Source organism: Emydura macquarii, unplaced genomic scaffold (genome assembly GCF_026122565.2).
Source record: "Emydura macquarii macquarii isolate MOO-44397 ecotype Brisbane River unplaced genomic scaffold, CSIRO-AGI_Emac_v2 contig_2422, whole genome shotgun sequence".
Lineage (NCBI taxonomy): Eukaryota > Metazoa > Chordata > Testudines > Chelidae > Emydura > Emydura macquarii.
Genome location: NW_027132559.1, coordinates 21,954,217 through 21,966,513, shown reverse-complemented (window position 1 = coordinate 21,966,513; position 12,297 = coordinate 21,954,217). Strand labels below are relative to the sequence as shown.

Below are 12,297 nucleotides of genomic sequence, written 5' to 3'. Positions count from 1 at the left end.
CACAGAACGGTATAAATTATGCTACAAGCCTTTCCACCCCTCAGAACAACCTGAGAGGATGCAAAGGTGGCTTAAATTTTGCCCTCCTCCTCCAGACCTGGCCTACAAGTTCTGCGCTGTGCTTCTAAGAAGGGCACCCCAAGGGCTCAGTCTTGCTTTACTGAATGAATGGTAAAGATCCCATTGACTTCAGCTGTGTAGAACCAGGCCCCCAGATGAAGAGAACAACAGCAAGAGAGTTTCTTTGTAGGAAACTCTTGCCAGTTATGTTGGAGGATATACTGGTGTTTGGAGTGAGATGACTCATTTTTAACTCAGATTTTGGGTAAAGCAGCTCTTTTTCTGGCCAACTCATATCTGACTCATTTACCACTGATGAATAAAGGATAAAATGCTCCTGGCTAAGAACTATTCTAAGTATTTTTCTTTTTCTTTCTTTCTTTCTTTCTTTCTTTCTTTCTTTTGTTAAATGTAACACAAAGTAGACAATTGTTTCAATTTGATTGGCCCTGACATGATGAGTGAAACAGACTTTATAAAAAGCTATTTTTGTTCTTGGTGTTTTCTTGTTTTATTTTGTTAAAACACAGCTCTATGCATTTTAATATACCTTTGAAATGTAATTGTAAACTTCAGAAGAGAATAGAAAAGGGAGATGTGATGGATAGAAAAGAAGGGAAAATATGAATGATGCAAATACAAATTTAAATACAGAGACAATTAAATAAACAGGCATGGTCCTCTAAACATGTTTAACCGCCACACGTTGTTTGTGTTGATAACTACTTATTCCCTAAATGAGACACATTTAACTGATTTGAGCTTTGTAGTGGCCAACAGTTTTTTCAGAAAGATTTTTGCTTTGAAAAAGTTCAGCACAATGGTTTTCTTGATTCTTTTACTTCTTTTTTTAAAAAAGGGAACAGAGGCTGTCTGGTACTTAATTGTTTTACAGCAAGCCATCATAAATTTTAGGAGTATATTTAGGAGAATTTGATTTCATGGTCCTGATTTACCTGGATATAGATTTTACCCAAGTGGAAATGAGAAATGAAATGTGATTTTTAGATGTTGGATTAAAATCCATTTTAGAGGATTCTGGGGTTTCTGAACTAATGATTGGGATTTTCATCATATTATAATTTCTGTTGGCAAGATTAAGGACCAGATTCTGAGATGCAGGTGTTTTCATAGAGTGTCAGTCATGGGGGGTGTACATGCAAAGGTGCATAATGCTGGTTTTTGCACTCTTTTCACCCTGGTGTCATCTCTGTGCAGGGCTAATCCACGTGCATCAAAGTAGAGCTGCTCTAATTTATGCCAGCTACAAACAGACCAAGTGGGCTGAAACCATAGTCTAGGATTGGCGTGGCACAAGGTATTCTGGCCAAACCCTTTCCTTTGGCCATGGCTCTCTTTTCCTGCTGCTCCCGGGCAAGGATAAGAGCCCTTACACCAAAAATCACCTTTACATGGTAGTGATCTTCCACAGTTGAGCTAGTTTAGAGACACATTCTGCAGGGCATGTGGCATAAAATAGCCACATCACACAGCAACAGAAAATCTGTCCCTTAGAATGCATTGCTCTGTGAGCATTTGACAGTTCTCTGTTGCTTAGAAACATACCTTGTATTTCTATTCTTAATCTCAATATGATTATGTCGATCTGAGAAATCTGTAATTCCAATTTATAAAGCAAGGAAAACACTTTTTCAGTGACATAAATTATTTCTCCTGTATTTTTAACAGTGAATGAAAGAAATATAGAAACAAGCCATTTAAAATAATGTTTCCATTCCAGATCTGGGAGCACAAGGAGCAATTTTTTTTTTTTCAGCAGGCTGATTTCTGTGTTTAGAAAACTTGACTGTTTGAAGCTGCTCATGGGTTCATTAAAAACAGTATAACAAACTATCTGGAAGATCATAACATGTTCAGATCTAGCCAGCATGCATTTTGCAAAGGAAAATCATGTCACACTAATCCCTTAGAATTCTTTGAACATTTCTGTAGAGTAGTGGATAAAGAAAAACAGCTGACACAATTGGTTTAGACTTTAAAACAGGCTTTGACTGATACTAAAGAAATTAAGTAGTCATGGGGTAAGAGTCAAAGTATTGTAATGCATCAAAAGCTGGCTAGGAGGCAGAAAGCAAAGAGTAATTTTCATCATTGCAAAGGTTAACAAAGGGTGCCTCAAAGTTCTGTAGTAAGTTCAGTGTGTTACTTAATGTATTTATTAATGATCTGGAAAATGGGTGAGTGGTGAGTAGCAAAATTTGACTCAGTAATTTAGGTTAGTTATCACCAGAGAAGACTGCATGGAGCTTCAGAGAGACTTAAACAAGCTAACTGAATGAGCAACTTGATGGCAAATGAAGATCAATGCTGATAATATGCACAATAATGCCCATTGGAGGGAAAAATTAAATTACTCATACACTCTTCAGGGATCTAAATTAACGGTATCAACTCAAGAAAAAAATCTAAGGATGATTGTAGACAGCTCAATGAAAACCCCTGCTGTATGTGCAGCTGTAGTCAAAAAAGCAAACAAGAAGTTAGGATGCATAAGGACTGTGATAATGAATAATACAAAGAATATTATAATGCCCTTATATAAATCGATGGTGCAGCCTCATCTGCAACTCTGTGCTGTGCTGATCACCCCATCTCCAAAAAGATATTTCAGAACTAGAGTGGATTCAGAGAATAGTGATGAGAATGAAGAAGGGCACAGAAAAATACCCATATGAAGAGAGTTTGAAAAGATTGGGACTCTTGACCTTAGAAAGGAGATGAGTTAGAGGGAAGATGATAAAGGGTATGAAACAATGAATGGTATGGAGAAGGTAGAGCAGGATCTTCAGTTCTCCCTGTCATAATACAAGAACAAAGGGACATTCCGTGAAATTGAAAGACAAATATTCAAAACTGAGAAAGGAAATGTAATTAAACTGTGGAATACATTGCCACCGAAGTCATTTGAGTCCAAGAACTTAACAAGATTCAGAAGGGGATAGTATATTTATATGGATATCAAGAATATCCAACATTATCATTATTAATAACAAAAATTTGGAAAAGATATTAAACCTCATTCTTCAGGTTCTAAGTCAGTCTCTAACTATAAGAGACAAGGATGAGACCTTATGTGTGTATGCGTGTGCTGGGAGGCAGGGGGGCAGATTATCCCACACCTTCCTATTGTTGAGTTCTTTCACCTTCTTCTAAGGCATCTACTACCGGTCACTGTCAGAGACAGGACACTGGACTAGATGGATTTCAAGTCCTCTCCCATATGTCAGTTTCTAGGTTCTGACATGAGGGTGAATCCAAAGGAAGATGGATTAATGAGCAGAGAAATCAGGTGAAGTGATCAAAGTTGCAAGATAATATTTAAGAATTACATGGATTTTCAGTTTAGCATTTGGGTATCACATCTACATAAGTGGCTGTGTGTGTGCAATTATATATATATATATATATATATATATATATATATATATATACACACACAGAGACACATATGTTATACATATGTAAAATATGGTCAAATTCTACTTTCACCTAAACCCTTGCAATCCTATTGCAGTCAATGGCTTGCATGAATGGAAATGAAAGATGATGTTGGTCTGTTAAAATCAACACAATTGTAGAAACCCCTAAAAACTGTTCTCTAAAAACTTTTCTCTACATAAAAATAGCATGACTTTATAGTAGGATATTTTGTGACCTTCCAGGTCTCTAAGTAGACATAGTAAAAGATGGGAATCTCCCTTTTGCAATGGTTGGAAGCTCTGACGGGCAGGACGCTAATGGGCCACCAACCTGTCACTGGTACAGGACCTAATACTGCCTATCCTGATTCTTAAGGAGCAAGGGATAAATTGGGATATGGGAGAATTCATATTGGGAGAAAGATGGCTATATTTATCTGGCCTGTTATCTATATCACTAAATGGCAGCTATTTAAAACTGTTCATTTAAATTTGAAATGTTAGAAGCAACCTCTGGGGAGATGGATTAGAAGGCAGAATTCAGGTGAGACAGTTCAGAATGCTATGATAAGCCTCGTGGAAAGGTTATGCTAGGAGGCTCTTTCCTCACTTCCAATGGTTGCAGATAAGCAGAAATGAATAGCTTCTATTCTCGGATCCATTTCCGTTGCAACTGATTTGCATTCTTGAGGGCAAATGCTATGAAAGCCCTATGCCAGAAACACCTACTTTCTCACACAAATCAGTCATCCTAAGATAATTTGCCTGTTTGTACTTTGATTTTTGTACATGTTCTCTATTAGCCAGAATATACACATTGTATATACAGCGGTGACTTGTTTGGAGATGTTGTGATGAGTGCCTATTTACCACAGAGTCCGTGGGGCCTTTATGCCCTATCACTGGAATTCAGTGCACCACACTGAGTAGTGGGCCATATGCTAGTGATCTCAAGGGCTGTGCAGCTGTTTCTGTGGCTTGTGGAGCTGATTGGAGCATTTACAAAACACCAGTGAAAAACTGAATCTATTTTTTTCATTAAAATTTCCAAGAACATAGGCATATAGGCATTGTTTATACCCCCCTTCCACGTGTGGCAGTGATCAATCAATCTGCCTGGGAATAGAGACACCAAGCCTACCCAGCCCAGCTCCTGCCACATTTTCAAACAGACCTAGACAGAGCAGTCTGCATGGGTGTACGCTACTGCAGTGCTCCCATAAATTCCATTCCCTTTCCACTCCCAGGAGCAGCAGAACGTCAGTGTTTACGTAGCATATGAGACCCTCCACAGCGTGGGGAAGGGGAGGATTTGTGCTTTATGGATTAATAATCCAAATGCATTGTAAAAATCTTTATGGAAAGCAGTTCGTTACAAGACATTTGCTTTTTTCATATCTCACTTGTTTTATTTTATTTTTTTTCAAACTACCAAAAGTGATTGATGATTGGATTAATAACCTGCATAAATTCCTTTAAAGAGACACTGCTGAATTTTCATTGGAGGAGCTTTAAATAAAGTCCAGATTCAGTTAAAGTTCTTTGGCTTCCTTGTAAGGCTACGCAAACCCCAAATAATTCATTTTCTAGGGCTTGCATGGGCTTCCACTTCCTGGGGGAGGTTTTATTGAATCCAAACGTTAAGAGAGATTTACTGGTGAATGCCTCTTTTTGGGTTAGCCCTCCTCTCATTTAAAAAATAGCTTGAACTGATTTTTTTTTTTAAATTGAAGTTCCAGGCTTAGATATTGTTTGTCAAATTATTTCTAAGGAAAAAAATGGTTATGTCCAAATTCTTAAGCCCTTCAACAATGAGGTTTCTAATATAATCTCTGACAAGCCCTTATACAGTGGCTGCTGATACTGGGACAGATCCTCCACTGACATAACTGGTCATAGAGCAAAGACAGTTTACACCAGCTGTGCATCTTTAACGGCCCATTTTGGTTTTGCCTGAGCGGAATGTCTCCCAGATGATTTCTAATAAAGGATAGGTGCCTAACCTGATTATACATTATTAATAGATACCTGCTAATCAAATTCAGAATTTGGTCTTAGAAATTTTAGGCAGGCATGCAGCCAGGCCTGTAGATATGAAAGTGCAGAAGCAAAAAATCAGAGGACTGCCATGTCAGCCTAGGAAGAAACTTGGCTAACTACATGGTAACTATTTGGTTTTAATGGTATGGTCCCATTTGAAGAAGAGTAATTTATTTTTTGTTGCAAATGCTAGAAAAATAAAAGTATCACAGCTAATTTTTTTCATTAAATTATTTGACTCTGCTGACACAAAGCATGTACATTTTTTAACCTAAAGTTATAAAATATTCTGACATATTTTAATATAAACAGGAACATTTGCAGTGATTGCTTAGATCTAAAATGTTTTTCCATTTGACATTTGTTTATACTTCCTAAGAAAGAAACTCTATTTATGGATAACTGAATAACACAAATAAACATCAGAGAGAGCTGAAAAATCAGCTTTGATTATGCATGAAAATCTACAATGTCATTGTGTACTCTTGCACCGTATTCTGATTGCCTGTTTATTTTTACAGAACTGCTGGCGAGCCCATGGAAGAAGAGCCAGTCTTGTGAAGTGCCAAGTCCTCCCTGATATTTCCTGTGTGTGACATCATTGTGTATCCCCCCAAAGCACCCTCAGACATGTCTTGTCTGCTGCTTGGGTGGCACAGATCAGATGGAACATAAACACTGGGCACAAAACTCTGAACAGCAGCTTCACTTGTTCTTTGGATGGACTTGAAAGGGCCCTAAAGATTCCTTAAATGTAACCGCTACAATTCTAAAGTTACAGTAAACCAGGCTTGGGAGAAAAAGCCTAATGCATGTTTTTCATATGCTGTGTGACCCACTCACTGACATAAATTGTGAAATAGAAATATTAAAAGATTCTACATGATAGATTATTGATTGCTACAAGAATTGCAACATTCTGGGGAAACTCCATGAATCGCTCTTTCTTATATTCTGAAACACTTTTTACTGGGTAATTGTTTTCACACTGTGTTAAATTGTTAATAGAATTTGTTTTCTTGTGTTCAGTGTAATGAAATAATGGATAGCTCATAAACCGTGTCTTTTTTTAAGACAGTGTACCAAATGCTTGTTTGGATAAATTAAAGATGTGTAAATTCAGATGAGGGAATTTTAGCTAAAAAGAAAGCACTGCTTACTGTACTTTAAGTCCCCCGAAGTACTGTGCTTAGTGGTGCTTTATTTTATTTTCTCTCTTTCTAGAATTATATCCTGTTTAATGTATAATTTTATATCAATAACACCATAATCGAGGTTCTCTAAAATGAGTGATCTTCTGCCTTGTTTTAAGTGCTGCACTCTGCATAGTTGACAGTAGCTCTTCGCATATGTGCATCAGAGACTCCAATAGTTTCTGAAAAATGGATGGCTTTTCAAAAGTTGTTTTAGTTTGCTTTGCATCCTGACTTTAAGAATAGAGTGCTTAAATATCTGTGTGTAGCTCGTTTGAAGCTCAGATGTTTCTGCATTGATAATTTGTTGAGACTTTTTTTACATGTCAACATGTGAATGCAAATGGATTATTTTCTTTACTGCAGAGCCACAGAAGTTAGTGTTGCTTAAAAAGTTCCAAAGGGTTTAGTCTATATTTTAGATCCTTAAAAGTAGCAAAATGTCCTTGAAAAGTGACATTAATTCCTTAAATTAATGTTTGAGAGTGTAACATAGAGTTGTGCCTTTAGCTGATAATGAACACTTAAACTATTACACATGTTGCCTTACTGTCAGAGAAGGTAAAAGGGAACAGGGCATTTATGTAGAGTACTTTAAATGAACACAAATTGTGATACAGCAAGTTTTGTTTTGTTTACAACTTCCCCATCTAATGAACCCTGGGAGATGTTTTACTTACCTTAAAAAATTCTACTTGCAGTATTTGATAATTGGCTTTGCTTTTGAAAGCAAGTGATGTTCATTTTTTTTATATTTTTCCAAACTCAAAGGATATATTAAAGCCATAAGTGAAGACTGTCATGCTTTTTATTCAGAAATCTGAAAGAAACCTTAATTAAAACAAGATTTGGGGGAATGCAATGATATGAAAGATATGGAACAATATGGTTTCAGTTATAGGGGACTCAAACCTGTAAATCAAAGATGAAAGATTTCACTCAAATAGAATTATATAATTCTCTTTTGTTATGCAGTCAGACTATATTTTTCATGCATTTGGGTTTGTTTACAATTAGCATTTTAATTTTAAAGACTTTTATTACTCATACAAAAACTCTCTTGGAAATCTTGGAAATTTGAGGCACTCTTTGAAATAAGAAATCTGAAAGGAATGTAATTTCCTATAACATTAAGTAGACTTTTTATTTTGAAAGAGTTATGTTAAAATGAATATATACCATTAATTAATTTTTAAAATAAAATAAAATTCTACCCACACTTTTATGAGCTAATTCCTGCTTTTTGTACTTATGCAAATAGGTCCAACAGTCTAAATTCATTCAGCTGTAATTCTCTGCCATGGAAATACACCAAAGATTAATATAGTCCATTGATCTGAATGGGACTATTCAGATGAATAAAACAATCAGGATTTGGTCCTGTATTATCAAAGGAGCTTGTGATGACAATCTTATTTGTCAGTTACTGCAGTTTTCTAGTACTCATCAAAGAAACTGTGCTTTGGTGAAATTAAAAACCATTCCATGGCTGATGGGTTGGGTATTTTAAAAAGTTTGTCATGGTTTAAAACAACATGGTGTAATATTTTAATTGGATACATAATTGGGAGGATTTAAAAACAACCTGAAAAGTCTATTTGTCGTTTTCTAGCCTATATGCAAATAAGAATTACTAACCTATATTAATTTAACTCTGTATTTATAGGGTGGGGGAAATGTGCATGCATCAGCTAAGTCAGTCTTGGGTAATTGGAATCATTTTACAAATTCCAAGATCATTTTAATTAAAAACACATTATTAAATCAATCACACATTCATGCTTTCATATAGACAGACATTCATATATGAGACTGTACACTGTTGGTTCCAGTTAGAATCATTTGGCTTAGCAAATGTGCAGATAAACTACACATAGGATTAATTACAGATGAACATTTTTGCGGGCTCTTGTTCCCACTGAAGTCAATAGCAAAACTCTCATTGATTTCAATGGGAGGATGGGGCCCTGTATTTGCAAGTTCAGAGCACCATTGTTTTTTGTTTATACCATTACAAGACACAGTATAGCCCTCTGGGACATGACTGAGGCTTATGGAGAATATCAACACTGTCTTTAAAACAAACCAGTGCTTTCTGAGAGGGCAGTTTCACTTGCTGCTGTTTTCTTCTCACTTTGTTTTTTAATTTTTATTGCCAACAATAGCTCCCCATGGGATGCTGTTAGACTCTCTCTCCCATTTAAGCACAGGTTTTAGCCATATCTCTTGGTCAAGAATCACACACATGGACACTTAAAAACACTCGTTTTTAACTGAAATCAAGCCCAAATTTTCAAAAGTGTTCCCTAATTTTCAGTCTCCAAGTTTAGACACTTAAGAACTGATTGATAGAGGAACAGCAGACTCGGCGCTCCCATTGACTCGAGCTTGAGTTGGACGTGTTTGGCACTTTTGAAAATCAGGCCCCCAAATGCATAAAGTTGGCCACCAAAAAAATGAGGCTCACCAAATTAGGTTATTTCTGAAAATGTGTACCTCAATAGTCATATGATGAGACATAAATTACCTTCCATTCCTGTGGGAGCCATGATGTCATGGAGAAGGTGGAGTAAAAGGAGTTATACAGCAGCCCTGGACCTCCATGTGATTCTCCTATCCACTGTGGAAGTCAGAATTTCAGGAAGTTTTGGGGACAAGCGCTCCCCACCAGTTCCATAGGTGTAAACCCCTGGTTCAGGTGGGAGACCTTGCAGGAAATTCAGAATAGAAACTCATAGTGATTCAAAGCCCCTGTATCTGAAAAACCAGATGGGGTAGCATGTAGCACAATTTCAAGACCAACTTGTTTTTCTCTACTACAGTACCTGTACCTGGACTGGGGTGGAAATAACAACAAATATTCAACTGCTAATAACTCAATGTATCCTGTGGGTCACAAACTTTTCTTGTGGGAAGCATACATGTACTAATTTGTTTTAGTACAATTCGCAGCCGATATGAGCCTGATTCTGCAGTCCTTACTCAGGCTATATTCCCACAAAAGTAATCCAAGTCCACAGAAATTTGGCCAATGTGAGGGCTGACAGATTGATCCTTTCCTTGCGTATCTGCTTAATTATACTTACCATGAAAGTGAGGAAACTAGTTTGAGGCAATCAAACCTGAAAAAATCCACTGACTTGACTTGTATAAAACTAATAGAGAATAAAAACAGATCTTATACATTGAAACAAAACAAACAAACAATGAAACACAGCTAGATGGATAAAGTGGCAAAATTATTCTGTCTGTAATATCTTGGGTTTTTTTGTTTTTTTCCCGCTGCAGATATCTTGTCTGTGTACAGACTCCTTTAAAAGCTGGGCAGCATAACTGGAGATGAAATATTAGAAAGGTTGTGTTGCAGCCAACTTCAGAGGTACTGTAGAGACCAAGTATTGGAGATAGACTAGTTTGTGTAGACATACAGCTAAACACTTTCAGGGCAATTTGTCTGGCACTAGGAACCAAGGAGAAGATTTCCAAAGGCACAAATGTCAATTAGGCACCGAACTCCCATTAACTTGTAGAGCAAGATGCCTAACTGCCATCTATGCCTCTGAAAATTTCTTTCCCCTTCCAAAAAAAAAAGAAAAAGAGGTGCACTGCCCTTAAAACGTGACCCATATAGTCATCTCTTTCGCCCCTAGGAGAGATGCCGTCTAACATAAAACTAGAGAGAAATAATAGGTTCTGCTCCAGTGGTCCTTCCAAAGACCTAACAGTGTATTTTAGAAGGTCACCCATAGGGCCTTGTGAACCACTCTGAGGTGCGGGGGGGGGGATTTTTGTTTTTGTTTTTGTTTTTTACAGGCTCCCTATGGAAGTAAAAGAGAATATGTACATGGGGGGAACCAGCTGGGAAAGGATTTATCTTAACTCAGCCCTCTGCTACCTGGATTTGAAATGGTTTTGGTATTTCATTATTTCTTAAACTTTTACTTTTTTCACTTCACTTATTTTGTTTTTCATTTTAACTATACTTTTATTTGCAGAGTACAAAAACCAAAATCTGGTAGGTCTGACAGAAGCCTCTGTGCTTGATGTGAGAATAAGAATAGCTTATCTCTGTCACTTCTTGCAGAATAAACAGTCTTCTTTATTTGCAATTAAATTCTTAGTTTTGTAACAGATCCAAACTGGAGTCAGTATTTTATTAGTTTGATTTCTCTGTCTGTCTGCAGATTGTCAAAAAAAAAAAAAAGGAAAGAAAGAAAGAAAGAACTTGTGACTTTGAAACTAACATTCCTCTCTAACCTCAGAAATGACCCATTTTGGGACTAGCAATGTAATATTTTCATTTGGTCCAAAAGGGATTTTTGTTCCATGGCATCTTGCTACCAGCTCAGCAGAAGTGAAGTTTTAGGCACTAGTAAGTAGCACACCACAAGAGAAAAGCAAAAAAAACGCCCAAAAAACTAGCTAATACTGCATATACTCTCAAATCCCTCCTCATAGAGCTGGATTCTGCAGCTCAGCATTTTATGACAATTTATAAATTATTCTGCTCATTTGCGGCTGCTCAGGTTTAATAGCTGAATGTTAATTATGTAACACTATGGGTCAAGTCATATACTACTTGGAGTGTGCATAAGGTCCAGAGAAATATGAACCATAAACCCTAGGAGCACTGTCACTATATTATCTGAGAGGTGATTCTTCTTTGCTAAATCTCCAAATGCTTTTCCTTAATTTGAAGATACTCCCTATGATATTTCTGGATATTCGATGCCTGTATGCACATCTGCAATAGCAAAGTTGTGTGTGGCCTGATCCAAAGTCCACTGAAGACCATGGAAAGTCTCCTACTGACTTCAACATGCTTTGGATGAGGTTCATTAAGCGGCGCTGGATCCAAACTTACACTCTGAATCCAAATACGCCTGAACTTTGGAAAAGTTCAGAATCAGATTCAGATCTGAACTGAACAGATTGGATCCATTTCTAACATGAAGTACCATTTCTACCTTAACTAGATCTATCCCAAAACACATTTGACACCAATGGGAAGCTTTCTATTGATTTCAATGGGCTTTGAATCAGCCCTATAAAAAGAATGCTATTTTGACTGAAGAACCTCTCCATACCCATTGCCCTTGCTGCTTTATTTATTGCAGTGTTAAACTACCTGTTGAACCTAACGTTTTAAAATAAGGATGCAGTTGGACAGCAAAAAGCAACACCTAGTACATTTGTTGTTAAAACTTTCAGAACAAGCTTGTTGCTGTGTGTGTCAACAATGCTGCTTTTTTTCTCTGGTCTAAAGATGCACTGTTGAAATGTCAATTTTTATTTTAAATTGTCGTTTACTATCTGTTTCTATAATAGAAGTGGCATGTTTGGCTCTGTGCACCAAAAGTTTCATCTGTCATTTGTCTTTCCAGTTTCATTAAAGTAGGAGCTACTGAGAAAAATATAAGTTACCAAACCTGTTTCGAAAGCAATGGGATCATCACCAATGTGCAAAACTGTTCTAGAATAAAAGGTTAATATTAATATTGCTGTACAACTAAAAGGCACCGGTGGATCATTATTATTCCTGATACGTTTTTGTATCTGAAAGC

The 12,297-nt window shown here is 36.8% G+C and overlaps 1 protein-coding gene across 1 annotated transcript in view; it reads left to right on the top strand.

The window, feature by feature from the left end:
- Positions 1-6,101, top strand: part of HDAC9 (histone deacetylase 9) — a 642,497-nt gene extending 636,396 nt beyond the window's left edge. Inside the window, exon 28 of the mRNA XM_067562102.1 lies at positions 6,062-6,101. Coding sequence (XP_067418203.1) covers positions 6,062-6,101 — 40 coding nt within the window. The remainder of the gene's footprint in view (positions 1-6,061) is intronic.
- Positions 6,102-12,297: the final 6,196 nt, after the last annotated feature.